The sequence below is a fragment of the Moschus berezovskii genome, chromosome 5 (genome assembly GCF_049115385.1).
Source record: "Moschus berezovskii isolate FMDL1 chromosome 5, NW_MosBer_1.0, whole genome shotgun sequence".
NCBI lineage: Eukaryota > Metazoa > Chordata > Mammalia > Artiodactyla > Moschidae > Moschus > Moschus berezovskii.
The window spans coordinates 101,855,352-101,875,745 of NC_142464.1; the positions used below are offsets into that span (position 1 = coordinate 101,855,352).

The following is a 20,394-nucleotide window of genomic DNA, read 5'->3' on the forward strand; positions in this document are numbered from 1 at the left end:
ATCACTCACCTTTCAAACCTAGAGTTTGTAGCTGGAAGAGCCGACCAAGTTCATAAGGCAAAACCCGTAACAGATTGTTATTTAAAAGCAATTCCCTGTTTTAAAGAAAAAAAAAAAAATAAACAAATAATTTTAATATATCGAACTTTATTAACACACCACAGTTGCTGTTCTTAACCTGCCTTTTCAGATACCATGAGTGATATCTATAATCAAGGCATATTTCTCTATATTCATCCCAAAATGTTATAACTACCACATTTATTAACAGTGTTTCTATGAATTTACTCATTCTCTAACACAAATTAAAGGTATAGGAATTGTATATCACTCTCAAATCCACTCCCTTTTCTTGCTCACCCAAAATTCCTCTCAGATACAAATCAAGAGAGACAGATATTTTATGTATCCAAAGACAGCAAATATCCTCGAACCTAGCCTCAATCATAGGAAAAAAAAAATTTTTTTAAATAAACTTCAGGATTTACTACAGTAGCCAGTAACCCATTCAAATTTTATAGCATTACAACTATAATCACTTCAAGATATAACAATCACTGACAGAAAATATAAACATTAAAAATAAAGCACAGGATAGTATAAACAGGATAGCACACATGAAGATCTGAATTTATGACTGTGAAATTTGGGGCAGATTATAGAGAAAATAAATGGTCAGTGTTATTAATTAATGACTAAAAGGTATAAAACCAAACAAAAATATAACAAAAACATATAGTAAAGGGATGGTAAAGAACAAGATTTTTAAATATTAAATGTTTAAACATATCATAGCAAGTTTTTAACATCACTACTCAGCAGTAAAAAGGTAGGAAAGCAATCTTGTTTTCATTGGTTCCCCCATGCCTCAATGGGTAAAGAATCCATCTGCAATGCAGGAGACATAGGAGACGTGGGCTCAGTTCCTGGGTCAGAAAGATCCCCTGGAGGAGGAAATAGCAACCCATCCCAGTATTCTCACTCAGAGAATTCTATGGACAGAGGAACCTGGCAGGTTACAGTCCATGGAGTCACAGAGTCGGACATGACTGACTGACTAAAGACACCACATACAAGGTTTCAAGATGCCTATAAAATTTTCGCCTATGAAGAAATTCTTAAAGAATCCTGTTTTTGTCTGTGTTTGTCACTCATTTGTGTCCAATTCTTTGAGACCCCCATGGACTGTAGCCCACCAGACTCCTCGGCTGTGGAATTCTTCAGGAAAGAATACTGGAGTCAGTTGCCATCCCCTTCTCCTGACCCAAGAATCAAATCCGGGTCTCCCACATTGCAGGCAGTTTCCATCTGACCCACCATGGTTTCTGAAAGAATCCTGAAAGACTAGAAATAAATCCATTTATTATCAGGTTTTTAATGTTTAAGTATACCGTGCTTGTAAAATATGTTCCTAAAAGCTTTACTAATAAGCAAATATATTTTCCCAATTATTTCTGATCAGTCTAGACTAGTCTAGCCCCAAATAATTCTGATGAGGTTTGTCACCTGAGTGTAAAGCAAGAATAAAGTATTTCAGCCCTATCTCACATCAAGTCTGTCAAAAGAAATCGGTAATACATGCACATTTCCAGCCAGAAAACTCCAAATTTGAAGGAAGGAAGGAAAAGAAGCATTCTATGGAGGCCAACTCAAGTACTGTGCTTAGACAATTTATATCATTTAATCTTCACATACACATGGAAAGCCTACTTACTATAGATGAGTAACCTCCCATAATATTTGTATTTGGTAAATTTACAATTTTATACAGTTGAGTCACATTTATATTTTCTCACCTGAGAGACACCATGTTTCCTAGTTCTGCTGGTAAACTTCTGAGTTTATTGGATGACAGATCCAGGTAAACCAGATTATGAAGCTTGGCAATATCAGGTGGAATGCGACTAAGGTAATTGTCATTTAGGTGCAGCGCTGTCAAGTGTGTCAATGACCAAAGTGATGTACTTAAGCTCCGCACTCTACCTAAAAGGCAAAATATTGATTCATTAAACTCTAGGTCCAAGACAAAGACTGAGCTACAAGCACCAAAAAGTGGGAGAAAAACCCGCAAATGCATACAGATACTCGGACTGTGACATTTTAATTTTGCATTAAATGCTTTGTACTGCTCCCAAACACAACTGGTCCTTCTTTAATTCCATGCAACTTTTGTCTGACAACCATTCTTTCTCACGAATCTACCATGTATTAAAATAAGATGCAACATAATGAGGAGACCCTTGGATTGAGGGTGATCGCATGTCTCAAGGAGAAAGCATGGGGCTGACCTGAGCTTTTGCAGTAGAATGGTTGTGAATTTTTTTTAAGTCATGGTACTAACAAAGCTCTTCTCACATACTTTATGAAAATTAACAGTACAAGGTTTATCTATACCTAGGGCCTGAATTAGTCTACAAACTTTAAATAGACAAGACTAATTGCTATGATTTAGAACCAATCTTCGATTAGCCACCAGGAAAATCATTTTACTCCCAAAGGAGATATCTTCCCCAGCTTTGTCATATTTCAATTATACATTAATAAATCTGGTTTAAGATTCTGCATTAAGTGCAACACACTCCAGGAAATGGTCACACATTAAGCTTTTCCAATGAGTCAGCATCTGACAGCTATGGTAGAACACATACTGGAAAAAGTAGGAAGACTTGGTTCAGAGTTCTAATTTCTACCATTTGTTAGCCATATTAAGCCTAAGCAAATCACAGAGTTTCAACTTCTGCAAAACGTGATATTATCTTAACAATAAACTTATACGAAGAGACTTTAAAAACTTTTTACCAAAGTGAAATGGTAAAAGATTTTGATTAAAAGAGCAATGGGAAGGTACAGAGGGCAAAACAATCTTAATAGGGAAGTGCTACTTTTCGTATGGCTATCAAGCAGTAGACTCAAATTTAGATCTTCTGTCCAGGGTTCTTTCTATCACAGGTTCCTTGACCTTGTCTAAACTCAGGCTTAAAGTATTAACTAGGATTTTGCATTTTAATAGGAAACAAAGTTTTCAAGTGTTAGAGGTTCTAATAAATAAAACACTTAAGTGTTTAGCTAGGAGTAACCAAGGGATTATCAACCAGAGACAACACTGGGACTCCAGCAATCTGGAAACATTTTAGGCTGTCAAAACCAGAGGAGTGCTACCACTATCTAGTGGGTAGAGGCCAGGAATGCTGCTGAACATTGACGTGCACACAACCACTTCCAACCACAAAGAACTGTCTAGCCGGAAGTGTCAACAGTGCCAAGTTCAGAAATCCTGGGTTAACCTAGTAGGATTTGCTCATATTCATTATTTTAAAATTACCAATCACCTATCCACCCAGTTACCTTTTATCGAAGATACACAAAATTCCTGCTATACTCTAATGTGGGTTTAACTCTTCCAATGAAAGCCTACTGGAGAAAAAATTACATTCTATATATAGTCGGTATTTTATCAATTCATAAAAGAAAAACTGTACTTATACTTTTATTTTTAATAAATTTTTAAGTTTGTAATAATTTTAGATTTACAGAAAAGTTACCAAGACAACACAGTTCCTATATACCCCTCAGCCAGTTATCGCTACTACTCAGTTCAGTTGCTCAGTCGTGTCCGACTCTTTGCGACCCCATGAATCACCTGTCCATCACCAACTCCCGGAGTCTACCCGAACCCATGTATATCAAGTTGGTGATGCCATTCAGCCATCTCATCCTCTGTTGTCCCCTTCTCCTCCTGCCCCCAATCCTTCCCAGCATCAGGGTCTTTTTCAATGAGTCAACTCTTCACATCAGGTGGCCAAAGTATTGGAGTTTCAGCTTCAACATCAGTCCCTCCAATCAATACCCAGGACTGATCTCCTTTAGGATGGACTGGTTGGATCTCCTTGCAGTCCAATAGACTCTCAAGAGTCTTCTCCAACACCACAGTTCAAAAGCATCAATTCTTCGGCACTCAGCTTTCTTTACAGTCCAACTCTCACATCCATACACGATCACTGGAAAAACCATAGCCTTGACTAGATGGACCTTTGTTGGCAAAGTAATGTCTCTGCTTTTAAATATGCTATCTAGGTTGGTCATAACTTTCCTTTCAAGGAGTAAGCATCTTTTAATTTCATGGCTGCAATCACCATCTGCAGTCCCTACTACTAGCATATTATATTACCACTGTTCAGTAGTAAAGAACACGCCTGCCAATGTAGGAGACCGGGTTCAATCCCTGGGTGGAGAAGATCCCCTGAAGGAGGAAATGGCAACCCATTCCAGTATTCTTGCCTGGGAAATCCCTGCCTGGGAAAAGCCTGGTAGGCTACAGTCCATGGGGTCACAAAGAGTCAAACACAACTTAGCAACTAAAGGGACAGAACCCGGGTCTCCTGCATTGCAGGCAGATTCTTTACCATCTGAGCCACCAGGGAAGCCCATTAAGTGAAAAAATTAGTTACTCAGTCATGTCCACCTCTTTGTGACCCCATTGGCTGTAGCCCGCCAGACTTCTCTGTCCATGGAATTTTCCAGGCCAGAACACTGGAGTCAGTTCCCTTCTCCAGGAGATCTTCTTGACCCAGGGACTGAACCTGGGTCTCCTGGACTGCAGGCAGATTGTTTACCATCTGAGACACCAGGGAAGCCCAAAAAACAACAACATTTGTCAAAACTAGGAAACTAAGATTGCTACTTTCGTATTAACTAATTTACAGACTTTATTTGAATTTCACCAGTTTTTACACCTTTTGTTAGAAGATTTGATCCAAGATACCATTTTGCATTTAGTTGCCATATCTCTTTAGTCTTCTCTTGTCCATGACACTTTCTCATTCTTTCCTTGTTTTCAGGACCCTGACAATCACTCTGTGGAACGTCCTTCAGTTTGTCAGATGTTTTTCTCACTATTAGACTGGGGTTATGAGTTTTCAGAAATCAGATTCTATTTTAACAAATCCTAAATATGTGAACTTCCAGATGTTCAAGCAGGTTTTAGAAAAGGCAGAGGAACCAGAGATCAAATTGCCAACATCCGCTGGATCATGGAGAAAGCAAGAAAGTTCCAGAAAAACATCTATTTCTGCTTCATTGACTATGCCAAAGCCTTTGACTGTGTGGATCACAATAAACTGTGGAAAATTCTGAAAGAGATGGGAATACCAGACCACCTGACCTACCTCTTGAGAAACCTGTATGCAGGTCAGGAAGCTACAGTTAGGACTGGACATGGAACAACAGACTGGTTCCAAATAGGAAAAGGAGTACGTCAAGGCTGTATATTGTCACCCTGCTTATTTAACTTCTATGCAGAGTACATCACGAGGAACGCTGGGCTGGAAGAAGCACAAGCTGGAATCAAGATTGCCGGGAGAAATATCAATAACCTCAGATATGCAGATGACACCACCCTTATGGCAGAAAGTGAAGAGGAACTCAAAAGCCTCTTGATGAAAGTGAAAGAGGAGAGTGAAAAGGTTGGCTTGAAGCTCAACATTCAGAAAACAAAGATCATGGCATCTGGTCCCATCACTTCATGGCAAATAGATGGGGAAACAGTGGAAGCAGTGTCAGACTTTATTTTTTTGGGCTCCAAAATCACTGCGGATGCTGATTGCAGCCATGAAATTAAAAGACACTTACTCCTTGGAAGGAAAGTTATGACCAACCTAGATAGTATATTAAAAAGCAGAGACATTACTTTGCCAACCAAGGTCCGTCTAGTCAAGGCTATGGTTTTTCCCGTGGTCATGTATGGATGTGAGAGTTGGACTGTGAAGAAAGCTGATCACCGAAGAATTGATGCTTTTGAAGTGTGGTGCTGGAGAAGACTCTTGAGAGTCCCTTGGACTGCAAGGAGATCCAACCAGTCCATTCTAAAGGAGATCAATCCTGGGTGTTCATTGGAAGGACTGATGCTAAAGCTGAAACTCCAATACTTTGGCCACCTCATGCAACAAGTTGACTCACTGGAAAAGACTCTGATGCTGGCAGGGATTGGGGGCGGGAGGGGAAGGGGACGACAGAGAATGAGATGGCTGGATGGCATCACCGACTCGATGGACATGAATCTGTGTGAACTCCGGGAGCTGGTGATGGACAGGGAGGCCTGGCGTGCTGTGATTCATGGGGTCGCAAAGAGTCGGACACGACTGAGTGACTGAACTGAACTGAAACATGTAAAGTCATGTAACATAGTTATCACTTTATAAACAGATAGCTTCTAGGATTCCTACTCTGCCAACAATTGGATGATAGAATGATGGCAAAGATATCAACTTGAAAAAATGATTACTCTGTGATAGCCAAAACAAAATGTACTATATCAAAGGACCAGGTTTTACTTAGAAACTGCACTCCCAATGCCTTCAGTTCTAGATGCCACCTGTTGCCCACAGTATTAATCTCAAAAGAAAGAATGGGAACAAACACATTTAGTCACAGATAAAACAGTTAAATTGAACACTAATAAGTACCTCAGCATCTTGTATTTTTTCAATTAATTCATCTAATTAAAAATGTATAGCAACAACAAAAATGTAATACTCAACTCTTTTTCATTATTTTGATCATATCCCAGATTAAATGTTTCAGATTTCACTCACCCGAGATTTCTAATTCTGCCCAGTGAGATTTTTTCCCATTGGCTACCTCCTCTGCTGACATGATGGTATAAATTCTGCGAGGATCTGGAGGATCATATTTTTCCTTTGGCATCCCTATTAGTCTGTGAGAAAAAAGAAAAACGATGACCAATTATTACAGTCTTATACACAAAACAGAGGGAAAGAGATGGGACGGTAAGTTTGCTTCCCCCTTACCAGGCTACCCCTAAATTCTCACTAGAAGGAAAACACGCGCAAAGTAGGCTAGCATGCAGGAATTTGGTAACAGAGGCCTCGAGGAAAATGCAAAGAAGCAGGGACCCTGGACGCCACAATGAGACACGGTCATGCTTCCCACACACTCATCGCACCCCTTCTTCATTTAGCTGCTGTGCTTTCCAAGACAGACTGACCCTTTGAGAGTTTCCTCGACAGACTCAGATTGGTCTAAGAGAACCAAGGTAATGCTATCCTCCTTGCCTCATGCTATTCAAATATTCCATATCTAAGACAATAAGCACAAGATATTCTTCCTGTTGCAGAGATTAGTTCAGAAATATCTAATAATCACTAGGCTTAAGACTAATTTTACATTTATGGGAAGAGCAAGCTCCTTTCTCCTATTGGTCATACATGAAAAAGAAGATAACCCCAACTACTCTTGACAATCATTCAAGAACTAGAAGGGAAGCCAGCCATAGCAGTCAGAGACTAGAAAACAGAAAAACAAAGCCAGAGCCCTCACCAAACCACGCCTGTGAGCACTCTTCAGCACTGGGTTTTTTGAATATACAAGCCAGTCTATTTGCTTATTGTTTAAACTACCAGTGTGTGTTTTCTGTTACTTGTATCAAAAGCATTTTAATTAAGATCATATATCTTGGTTTACATGGGCCAATCTTGGTTTATATCTGTTATTCTTAGGTCACTATTAAGGTAATTCTCAGAAGTGTCCAACTGGATGATAAGTTACATGGCCGCCCTAATGAAAGTAGTATTATACAGTTTTCTTTATATAACTGCAAAAATAACTGAACAATCATCAGTGACAACCAACTAGACATAAAACTCAAGTGTGCAATGTATGAATCAGATGACAAATGGCCATAAAAGTAACCATTCAAGAGGTCTTAAACTCCTGCATGCTATCAGTTCAGTTCAGTTCATTCCCTAAGTCGTGTCTGACTCTGAGACCCCATGAACTGCAGCATACCAGGCCTCCCTGTCCATCACCAACTCCCGGAGCCCACCCAAACTCATGTCCATTGAGTCAGTGATGCCATCCAACCATCTCATCCCCTGTCGTCGCCTTCTCCGCCTGCCCTCAATCTCAGCATCAAGGTCTTTTAAAATGACTCAGCTCTTCGCATCAGGCAGCCAAAGTATTGGAGCTTCAGCTTCAACATCAGTCCTTCCAATGAACACCCAGGACTGATGTCCTTTACGATGGAATGGCTGGATTTCCTTGCAGTCCAAGGGACTCTAAAGAGTCTTCTCCAACACCACAATTCAAAAGCATCAGTATCTGCGTACTATTTATAGTTGCTTCTTTGCTCACACTTTAACACACACAGATATACATACAGACACCAAAACCAAGTGTCTAAAACTGGACTGTTTCCAAATAGTTTAGAACCTCTATCTCAATGGAAGAGTTACTTTCAGATGGTATGAAATTTGTTACATACAGAAAACAAAGAAAAACAGGAAGAATTCTATTATGTATCAAGAAATCAAAGCTAGTTTATGAGAGTACAATCAAAATTTCCCATCCCATAATTTGCTCTAGTATTTATGAAGGCAAAACCGTCATTTCTTCCCATTTACTAAAAGGAGCAAAGAGGAAGTTTTCCAGATTTTTTTCATCTGTTAACAGTAATTATCTTCCAAACCTGGTTAAGCTCTTTGGTTCTAATCTTATCACATAACTGTGTGATACTTAAACATGTTTTATTTTCCATAAATGTCCTGGATCTTCATACAGCACAAAGAGTATGATCATTTTTCACACAGGAAAAACTTGATTTTTACCCTATGTGGCCTATATAAAATATTTCTGAATGTAACATTTTTAGGTAATAAGGTTTTTAGAATTTCTACTATGCACCATAAGGCACATGTATCTCTGTGGGTACTCCTACACACTAATGTAAGATTCTACAAAAACACAAGATTAAGCAAACCAAATCAAATGGATTCAGATCCAAAGACATGCTACAAAGTCATCATCAACAATAACAATGGGTAAAACTAAGACTCTGAAATTTTCAAATTATCTTTCATTAATTTTAAATCATTTTCATAAAATATAGTGCAAAAAATTATATAGATGCACATACAGCAGGGGAAGAAAAGCGACGTAATCATAAAGAACAGACAGGTGGATACAATGGGGAAAAGAGGAGAGTGAGACAAATCAGGAGATTAGAACTGACATATATATACTACCATGTGTAAAATAGATAGCTGGTAGGAACCTGCTATATATACAGCACAGGGAGCTCAGCTCAGTGCTCTGTGATGACCTAGAGGGGAGGGATGGGGGAAATGGGATGGAGGTTCAAGAGGGAGGGGATATATGCATAGTTGATTCACTTTGCTGTATAGCAGAAACCAACACAACACTGTAAAGCAATTATACTCCAATTAAAAAAAAACAGTGCATAGGTCAACTTAATTTGGCAGTTTTAATCATGGCTACCACTGGACAGTGTGTTACTTAAGGGGATAATGAGTATGGAGGCATAACCTCTTTGTCTCTATACAGTTCCTATCACATGTGGGTGTGCTCAGTTGTATCTGACTCTTTGCAATCCATGGACTGTAGCCCGCTAGCCTCCTCTCTCCATGGGATTTCCTAGGCAAGAATACTGGAGTGGGTTGCAATTTTCCTACTCCAGGGGATCTTCCTGACCTAGGGATCAAACCCGCATCTCCAGCACTGGCAGACAGATTCTTTACCACAGAGGCACCTGCAAAACACTCCTATCACACAGTGGGCACCTAATAAGTATTTGTGGAATGATCGTGTGCTTTATAATCCTAAAAACTACCAGCTTTCTCCCACCTATTCCAATCAACAGTCAATGCTCTTCTAAAACTTAATCTCATGAAATGGTCATTAATCAATTTCCCTAAATAATTAAAAAATCTAGAGAGGAGATTAATAGTCATCATCTCTTCTGGCCCACAAATGCTAATATCTGAAATTGCTACTATATAAGAACTATATTTCTATTTAAAAATTTTTTATAAGTAAGTCTATTTACAAAATCTGTTTATCGTATCCATAAAAGGCTTACCAATGTCTATAATATGTAAAAAACCAAAGTATAATTAATACTATTATATTACACATCAAAGGTCTCTTTTGGATTTGATTAGAAAGTCAATAAAAATAAAACTCATGTAATCCTTCAAAATGAAACTAAATTCAGATAGTCTGATTGAAGTTAAAACACTTATTTGCATTAACTAATTTAGTAGAGTCTATAGTTTTGGTGATCACTACTGTCCTAAGCATCAGGTTTTCAAACATGCTACTTAAAAACTCAGCTCAAATTTAGGAAATTGGCATTACTGAATCCTCCTATTCAGCTTTATCTTCCCGCTCAGTTTCTCAGCATCAGTCTTCCATCCTGGAGACATATTACAAAAACCTATTTCAAAATAACTTAATGTATAAAATAATAATTCAAATATAATAAATCTTTAAATGTGACACTGATAATGTGCTTTCTCAACAGTCTAAAATACAGGTCAGTCCAAGGCTTAAATATTGGATAGACAGACACACTTCATCCAAGGAAATGTTTTATTTTGTAAAATCTAACAGCTGATTCCTTTCTCTAACTTTATTAAATTGATGAAAAGACAGGTTTTTCAATTGGTTTTCCCAAGAATTTCTAATTTCTGCAATATCTGACATCAGTTCCCAACCCCATTACATCAACCTAATTTACACTAGGGAGGGGATCCTGATAATGTAACAGAGTAAACTAAAAGTCCCTTCACAACACAGCCTTTTTAACTTGCACTCTGCAATCCCATTTCAATACTATGAAAAATAATCCACATAGCTCCCCAAATACTGACTACATAAGCTTCTTTGAACCTGCCATCCTCTCTCCTCCATTCCTTGAATCTTAGTATATCACCAACACAGGCTTCTCAGAATCTAGTGCAAAATTCCTGAGAGCAACTTTCAATCCTGAACAAAGAACCTGATTACTTCTTAGTTGCTACATGAATTATCCTGAAAGAAAATCACTGCTGAATGATGATTAATTACTACATACAGTGAAGATTTTCATTAGTTTATTTCTCAGAGTCTTCTGTAAAATCATGCAAAAACTTCAAGTAAACTTGTAAAATATTAACTTCATGGAAAATGTATTCCAGTGCTTTTCTGGCTGAAAGTAATACTGTACATAAGACTGGGGTACTTTGCCCTAAAAAATTTACATTTCCAAAACTGTAAATAAAATGCAAGATTCCTATATAACATGCTGTTCAATGAATAGGTTGTTGCAAGATACACATGAATTATCACCAAATACACTATTGCCAAGGAACCCCAAATCTCAGGTTTTGTATCTGGGACTAGGAAAATAATGCACCATGACTCCTCCCTGCCCCATTCTCCTCCCCCCACCCCCAAATAATAATCTGAGCCAAATCAGAGCAAAGTATTAAAGGCCAGAACTAAACTTCTGCTAATTTTGGTTATCTGGAGAAGCTTATTAAAAAAACAAAAAAATAGCAGACTCTATACTGCATATAAAGATATGTCATCATGGTGTTAAACCACAGATTCCCTCACACCACCTTCTCTAAATTTAAGGTCATTTTATCTCAGTCTATAGTTCAGCACAGTTTCAGAAATTAAACTACTTCATTTAGAATTCAGAGTAAGAAAGAACGCTCCAACCACAAAAGAGTGCTACAGAGTGAACCAGACTTCTAACTCAATGAATCCAACCCTAAAGTATAAACCAGTAGATAGGCACTTGCAGGCACAGACATATTAAGTCATCATCTCAACAGCAGTTTGCAAAGCAATCTTAGACAGAGATGTAGAGTTCTCAAAGTTAAAAGACGACAAAATTAAGCCTACGCTGCTTACATTTTAGAGCAAGATGTCTGTGACTTATTACATTTTACATATTCTCAGATAAATCTGTCTTCTGTCAGCATGTATTTCCAAAGGTTATGGAACACATTATTTGTTATTTATTGAATACCCACCTTGACTAACATCTGTCCTTGCCATCTGGTCTTAATCATTAAGACCACTTTCCTTTCTGAGAAAATATGTCTATGTTTACCATTTTTAATAAAGAAAAATAACCATTGCACTGCAGGAATGGAAGTTTCTATTTCCTCATCAATATCTATTTTTAACTATACACAAGTATTAATCATTACAACTGTCATACAAAATTTATACCTTGCCTATGAGCTCAGGAGCTCACAGCTGATACTTAAAAAACAGCTCCCAGAAAATCACACTGCATAAAGTATAATCATACTGATAAAAATAAAGATTGATGACAATCACAAAAGCTTAGAAGACACCTTGAGATAAATAACATGATCCACATTCCTACTCCTCTTCTATACCAAGGGCCTCCAGGTGACATTTGTCTTCAATGACATAGTCAACTCAAGTCTGTAGATGACAATAATGAAATATTCAAAAAGAGCCATTCAAAATCTTCATATCTCCCAATCTGTCACCACTCTAAACAAAAACAAAGCAAAATTCAAGTTTTACAATGGTAAAGCCACCCATCATTAAGGAAAAAATTACCTTCAGACTTCTGGAATTTCCTGTTTTGGACCAGTTTAACATTTATTCAACAAACATTTACTGCAGGCCTACTATCATCATGTACTGTATCAAGCACTAGGACTTCAACAGTGAACAAGACAAACGGCACCCTTGCCCTCATGTAGCTTATACCATTTTATGGCACTATGTGAAAAATAAAGTTATAAAATATTCTAATTATAAATAATTTCACAAAGAATTTTTCATTTCTTCTTGTTAGTACTTTTTTCCCCCTCATCAGGTAATTGGATTTCTCCCTATCGTCACTATGCTGAAACATACAGCTAAAAGGAGAATAAAAGATCTTTATCACAGAAGATGAGAATAATGAATGATAACCTGTAGAATGGACAAGGACAGGATTAAAGAGTAGCATACCCAGGACAAGAATGGCAAGTTTAAAATGGCTTAATTAAAATTGGGGAATCTGATCAAAGATAAAAGGATAATACACATCAGTACTGATGATAGCAAATGGTTTCCTAATCCAATTATCATATTCTTTCTATGATTTTTACTGACAAACTGAATAATGAGCTAACAGTAGTAACAAGGATTTTCCTGGTCTTTAAAAATACTAGTACTCAACATGTTTTATTTCCAGTCAGTTTATCCTTATGGATCTCCTTCATAACCAGTTATCTATCCCCCAATGCATCAGTATATGTAACAATAAAGCTCCTTGATGAAAATGAGATAGCCGTAATGATTGTTATACTTCTTTTTTAAATGGTACTCCAAAGAAAACTTTAGAGTTCCAGAAAGATAATTTATTACTCTGTAAAAGGTAAGTGTTAGGGTTAGTCTACTAAAGTACTATCACAGGGCAGGGAAAAAGTAGAAAGAATAAAAATATAACTCCTTTTCTAGATAGCTAGAAATTTTCTCCCACATGTGGCATACCAGAAAACAACAGCGCAACAACATAAAACATAATTTCTAAGAGGAAAAATAAAGACCTGGAATTACAAATCTACAAAGCACTTCAAAATTTCAAAATAATGCTGTTATTAGACAAGTTTCATTTTACTTCAACAGGAATCAATTTAGACACCCAAAGCTTATGACTCTTGCCCTATCATTCCAAATTAGGTCTTGGTCTCTGTCAAACAATCAATGTCTTTAATGCTTCTCATATTTAATGCCTCCCATTCAATCTAAGATGCAGAATACAATTAGTTATCTCAGAAAATGGGAGGTAACTAGACTAGATCAAAAATTTCAACACCAATTTTCCCAGGACTATGATATGACTTCTCCAAAACCCTATCCCCCACCCCCGCCGCTTTTTTTCTTCATGCAGCCTGTGCTTTCTACTTTCTCTAGCATGTACATTCTCATCTTTTTCAGTGATGTCAAATTCCTATCCATTCTTCATGGCTTAAGTCATCTTTTCTCTTTTCTTCAGAATATTCCCCATCTAAAAATCACTAAGTTTGATTCTAAAATTTATGTCGAAGGACCTAGAAGAACAAAAACACTTTGAAAAAGCAACATAAACTTGGATGCGCCCACTATCTGATATCAAGCCTTACTAGAGGGCAAAGATAATCCAGACCATTTGGTACTAATGGAAAGATAGACACATATAGTTCAAAGAAACAGAACTGAGAAACCAGAAATAGACCCACACACATACAGTCAACAGATTTTCCAGGAAGGTTCAAAGGTAATTCAACAGAGGAAGGATAGTGGTACTGGAAAACTGGATATCCATATGCAAAAATAAAGAAGCGTCAATCTACACCTTGCACCATACACAAAATTAACTTGCAAGGATCATAAGTTTAAGTGTAAAAGCAAAATCTATAAAACTAAAGAAAATAAAAGAGAAAATCTTTGCGTCTCTGGATTGAGCAAATATTTCTTATATAAAACACAAAAGTATGACCCATAAAAGAAAAATACTGATAAACTAGATTTCTTGAAAATTTAAAATATGCTCTTTGAAAGATAACTAAAAAGATATGCCCAGTGATTGAGAATTTTTGCAAAATACTTATTTGAAAAAGTACTCCTGAATATATAAAGGATTCTCAAAACAAAATCAAAAGAAACTCCAATTTTTAAAAAGTGGCAAAAGATTTTAACAGATGCTTCACCAAAGAAGACATACAGATATAAAATAAACACATGAAAAGATGCTCAACATTTGCCATTAGAGAAATGCAACCTAAAACTACAATGAGATATCACTACACACCTATTAGAACAATTACACTGAAAATGTAATAGTTAGGACTGACAAGGAAGCCACACACACCCCCACACATACATACATACCCCACATCCTTGTGTATATGCTTCTAAATATATGCGTTCCGTTCAGTTCAGTCACTCAGTGTGTCCGACTCTCTGCGACCCCATGAATCACAGCACGCCAGGCCTCCCCGTCCATCACCAACTCCCGGAGTTCACTCAAACTCATGTCCATTGAGTCGGTGATGCCATCCAGCCATCTCATTCTCTGTCATCCCCTTCTCCTCCCACCCCCAATCCCTCCCAGCATCAGAGTCTTTTCCAGTGAGTCAACTCGTCGCATGAGGTGGCCAAAGTATTGCAGTTTCAGCTTTAGCATCAGTCCTTCCAATGAACACCCATGATTGATCTCCTTTAGAATGGACTGGTTGGATCTCCTTGCAGTATAAGGGACTCTCAAGAGTCTTCTCCAGCACCACAGTTCAAAAGCATCAATTCTTCGGTGATCAGCTTTCTTCACAGTCCAACTCTCACATCCATCCATGACCACGGGAAAAACCATAGCCTTGACTAGACGGACCTTGGTTGGCAAAGTAATGTCTCTGCTTTTTAATATACTATCTAGGTTGGTCATAACTTTCCTTCCAAGGAGTAAGTGTCTTTTAATTTCATGGCTGCAATCAGCATCCGCAGTGATTTTGGAGCCCCAAAAAATAAAGTCTGACACTGCTTCCACTGTTTCCCCATCTATTTGCCATGAAGTGATGGGACCAGACGCCATGATCTTTGTTTTCTGAATGTTGAGCTTCAAGCCAACCTTTTCACTCTCCTCTTTCACTTTCATCAAGAGGCTTTTGAGTTCCTCTTCACTTTCTGCCATAAGGTTGGTGTCATCTGTATATCTGAGGTTATTGATATTTCTCCCGGCAATCTTGATTCCAGCTTGTGCTTCTTCCAGCCCAGCATTCCTCATGATGTACTCTGCATAGAAGTTAAATAAGCAAGGTGACAATATACAACCTTGACGTACTCCTTTTCCTATTTGGAACCAGTCTGTTGTTCCATGTACAGTTCTGACTGTTGCTTCCTGACCTGCATACAGGTTCCTCAAGAGGCAAGTCAGGTGGTCTGGGATTCCCATCTCTTTCAGAAGTTTCTACAGTTTATTGTGATCCACACAGTCAAAGGCTTTGGCATAGTCGATGAAGCAGAAATAGATGTTTTTCTGGAACTCTTTTGCTTTCTCCATGATCCAGTGGATGTTGGCAATTTGATCTCTGGTGCCTCTGCCTTTTCTAAAACCTGCTTGAACATCTGGAAGTTCACGGTTCACATATTGCTGAAGCCTGGCTTGGAGAATTTTGAGCATGACTTTACAAGCGTGTGAGATGAGTGCAACTGTGTGGTAGTTTGAGCATTCTTTGGCATTGCCTTTCTTTGGGATTAGTATATAAATACATACATACTTACACCCTCATATTTTACACAATGGTACTGCCACGAGATGGGCTCGATAAAGGACAGAAATGGTATGGACCTAACAGAAGCAGAAGATATTAAGAAGAGGTGGCAGGAATACACAGAAGAACTGTACAAAAAAGATCTTCACGACCAAGATAGTCACGATAATGTGATCACTGACCTAGAGCCAGACATCTTGGAATGTGAAGTCAAGTGGGCCTTAGAAAGCATCACTACGAACAAAGCTAGTGGTGGTGATGGAATTCCAGTTGAGCTATTTCAAGTCTTGAAAGATGATGCTGTGAAAGTGCTGCACTCAATATGCCAGCAGATTTGGAAAACTCAGCAGTGGCCACAGGACTGGAAGAGGTCAGTCTTCATTCCAATCCCAAAGAAAGGCAATGCCAAAGAATGCTCAAACTACCGCACAATTGCACTCATCTCACACGCTAGTAAAGTCATAGTCATACTCAAAATTCTCCAAGCCAGGCTTCAGCAGTATGTAAACCGTGAACTCCCAGATGTTCAAGCAGGTTTTAGAAAAGGCAGAGGCACCAGAGATCAAATTGCCAACATCCGCTGGATCATGGAGAAAGCAAGAGAGTTTCAGAAAAACATCTATTTCTGCTTCATTGACTATGCCAAAGCCTTTGACTGTGTGGATCACAATAAACTGTGGAACATTCTGAAAGAGATGGGAATCCCAGACCACCTGACCTGCCTCTTGAGAAACCTGTATGCAGGTCAGGAAGCAACAGTTAGAACCGGTCATGGAACAACAGACTGGTTCCAAATAGGAAAAGGAGTGCGTCAAGGTTGTATATTGTCACCTTGCTTATTTAACTTATATGCAGAGTACATCATGAGGAACGCTGGGCTGGAAGAAGCACAAGCTGGAATCAAGATTGCTGGGAGAAATATCAATAACCTCAGATATGCAGATGACACTACCCTTATGGCAGAAAGTGAAGAGGAACTCAAAAGCCTCTTGATGAAAGTGAAAGAGGAGAGTGAAAAGGTTGGCTTGAAGCTCAACATTCAGAAAACAAAGATCATGGCATCTGGTCCCATCACTTCATGGGAAATAGATGGAAAAACAGTGGAAACAGTGTCAGACTTTGTTTTTTTGGGCTCCAAAATCACTGCAGATGCTGATTGCAGCCATGAAATTAAAAGACGCTTGCTCCTTGGAAGGAAAGTTATGACCAACCTTGATAGTATATTAAAAAGCAGAGACATTACTTTGCCGACCAAGGTCCGTCTAGTCAAGGCAATGGTTTTTCCCGTGGTCATGTATGGATGTGAGAGTTGGACTGTGAAGAAAGCTGATCGCCGAAGAATCGATGCTTTTGAACTGTGGTGTTGGAGAAGACTCTTGAGAGTCCCTTATACTGCAAGGAGATCCAACCAGTCCATTCTAAAGGAGATCAATCCTGGATGTTCATTGGAGGGACTGATGCTAAAGCTGAAACTCCAATACTTTGGCCACCTCATGAGACGAGTTGACTCACTGGAAAAGACTGTGATGCTGGGAAAGGTTGGGGGCGGGAGGAGAAGGGGACGACGGAGAATGAGATGGCTGGATGGCATCACCGACTCTGTGGACATGAGTTTGAGTGTACTCCGGGAGTTGGTGATGGACAGGGAGGCCTGGCGTGCTGTGATTCATGGGGTCGCGGAGAGTCGGACACGACTGAGCGACTGAACTGAACTGAACTGAACTGCCACTTCAGAACACAGTCTGGTAGTTTCTCATAAAAGTAAACAGACATTTATGGGACCCAGCAATCTCATCCCTAGGCATGTGCCCAAGCAAAATTAAAACTTATGTTCACAAAAAAACCCGCATATAAATGTTTTCAGCAAAAGTTTATTGATAATCACCCAAAACTGGAAACAATACAAATGTCCTTCAACTGATGAATAAAACTGTGGTACAGCCAGACAATGAAATACTACTCAGCAATAAAAATGATTGAATTACTAACACACACAACATGGATGAATGTCAAATGCCTTATGCTAAATTAAAGATGCCAAACAAAATACAATATTCAATAAATTTCAACATAAAAGAGGCCACATATGATAAACCCACAACAAACATCATACTCAATGGTAAAAACCTAAACAATTTTCCTCAAAGATCAGGAAAAAGACAAGGATGCCCACACTCTTGTCACTTTCATTCAACGTGGTACTGGAAGTCCTGGCCAGTACAACTACATAAGAAAAATAAATAAAAAGGTATCCAAATCAGAAAGGAAGTAAAACTGTTTGCAGATAACATGATATGACACATTAAAAACTCAAAAGGATGTTAAACAAAACCAGTAAGGTGATATGATACAAAACCAATCTATACACTAATAAAAAGCTAGCAGAGAAATTAGGGGGAAACCCCATTAACATCTGCATCAAGAAGAATAAAATACTTAGCAATACTGTCACCATGGTAAAAAAAAAAAAAAAAAAGACCTGTACAGTGAAAACTGTGAGACACTGATGAAGGAAATTAAAGAAGGAAGAGATGAAAAGGTACTCTATGCTTATGGATTGGAAGAATACTGTTAAAATGTCTATACTACCCAAAGCAATCTGCACATTCAATGCATACCCTATCAAAATTCCAACGACATTTTTGACAGAAATGGAACAAACAATCCTCAAATGTACATGAAACCATAAAAGACCAGAGAAGTCAAAAATATTTAGAGAGAACATGATGCTTCTGATTTTATACTATATTACAAATCTGGTGATGGTGGTGGTTTAGTCGTTCAGTTGTGTCTGACTCTTTGCGACCCCATGGACTATAGCCCACCAGGCTCCTCTGTTCATGGGATTCTCCAGACAAGAACACTGGAGTGGGTTGCCATTTCCTTCTCTGTATTACAAAGCTACAGTAGTCAAAATAGCAGGATTTTGGCATTAAAAACAGAGATCAGTGGGACACAACAGAGAGCCCAGAAATAAACCCACAAACATATGATCAATTAATTTATAACAAAGGAGCCAAGAATATATAATGGGAAAGGATAGTCTCTTCAATAAACAGTGTTGCAAAAATTGAAGAGCCACATGGCAAAAAAAAAAGAAAAGAAACTGAATTGAATCCTTACGCCATACATAGAAGTCAACTCAAAATTAAAAGACTTGAATGTAGACTTGAAACCATAAAACCAGAAGAATACACAGGGGTAATAAACTGCTTAACAATGGTCTCAGTAATGACTTTTTGAATTTGACACAAAAGCAAAGGCTGCTGAGACTACATCAAACTAAAAAACTTCTGCTCAGTAAAGAAAACCATCAACAAAATGAAAAGACAACCTACAGAATGGGAGAAAGTATTTGCAAATCATATATGTAATAAGGGGTTCATATCCAAAATATGTAAAGAACTCACCACTCAATGGCAAAAAAAAAACAATTAAAAACAGGAAGCCCATCCTCCCAAAATGAACAAAGTATCTGAATAGACATTTTTCCAAAGAAAATATACAGATGGCCAACAGGTACGTTGATATGCATTTCCCGGATGATTAGGGGCTTAACACCACTAATCATCAGGGAAATGCAAATCAAAACCACAACGGAATATCAACTTACCCCTGTTAAAATGGCTGTTATTAAAAAGACCAGATAAATGGTGAGAAAGTGGAGGAAAAGGGTGAACCTGTGTGTACTGGTACTGAGAATGTAAACTGTTGCAGCTGCTATGGAAAATAGTAAGAAGGTTCTTCAAAAACTTACAAAACGTAACTACCATAATGAACTAGCAACTCCACTTCTGGGTATTTATCCCAAGAAAACAACATCACTATCTAGAAATGACATCTGCACCCCAAGGTTCACTGCAATGTTATTTACAACACCCAAGACACAGTATAAACAACCTATATGCCCATCAACAGACAAATGAATAAAGATTATGTGATATAAACACACAATGAAATATTACTCAGCCATAAAAAATAAGGAAATCCTGTCATTTGCCAACAGATCTGAAGACATTATGCTAAATGAAGTAAGTCAGAGAAAGAAAAACACTGTATAATCACACTTGTACACAGAAGCCAAAACAAACAAACACAGGCATAAGATACAGAGAACAGATTGGTGGCCATCAGAGGTGGTGATGCGGGGAAATAGGTGAAATGAGTGAGGGGGATCAAAAGGTAGAAACTTGAAGTTAAAAAACGAGTAAGTTCTGGGGATGGAATGTGTAGCATGGTAACTACCGTTAACAATACTGTATATTTGGAAGTTGCTAAGAGAGATCTTAAAAGTTACCATATACACACACAC

General features: G+C 38.2%; 1 protein-coding gene across 5 annotated transcripts in view; it reads right to left on the minus strand.

The window, feature by feature from the left end:
* CNOT6L (CCR4-NOT transcription complex subunit 6 like) overlaps positions 1-20,394 on the minus strand; it is a 125,281-nt gene that overhangs the window by 66,051 nt on the left and 38,836 nt on the right. For 3 of the 5 annotated variants that reach the window (XM_088836411.1, XM_088836409.1, XM_088836410.1), the window contains exons 2-4: positions 6,591-6,712; positions 1,797-1,983; positions 10-95 (exon numbers count right to left, since the gene is read on the minus strand). In XM_088836411.1, coding sequence (XP_088692537.1) covers positions 10-95; positions 1,797-1,983; positions 6,591-6,702 — 385 coding nt within the window. In that variant the 5' untranslated portion in view covers positions 6,703-6,712. Of the gene's footprint in view, positions 1-9; positions 96-1,796; positions 1,984-6,590; positions 6,713-20,394 lie in introns of those variants that run through there. The other 2 variants (XM_088836412.1, XM_088836413.1) reach the window with 2 other exon arrangements.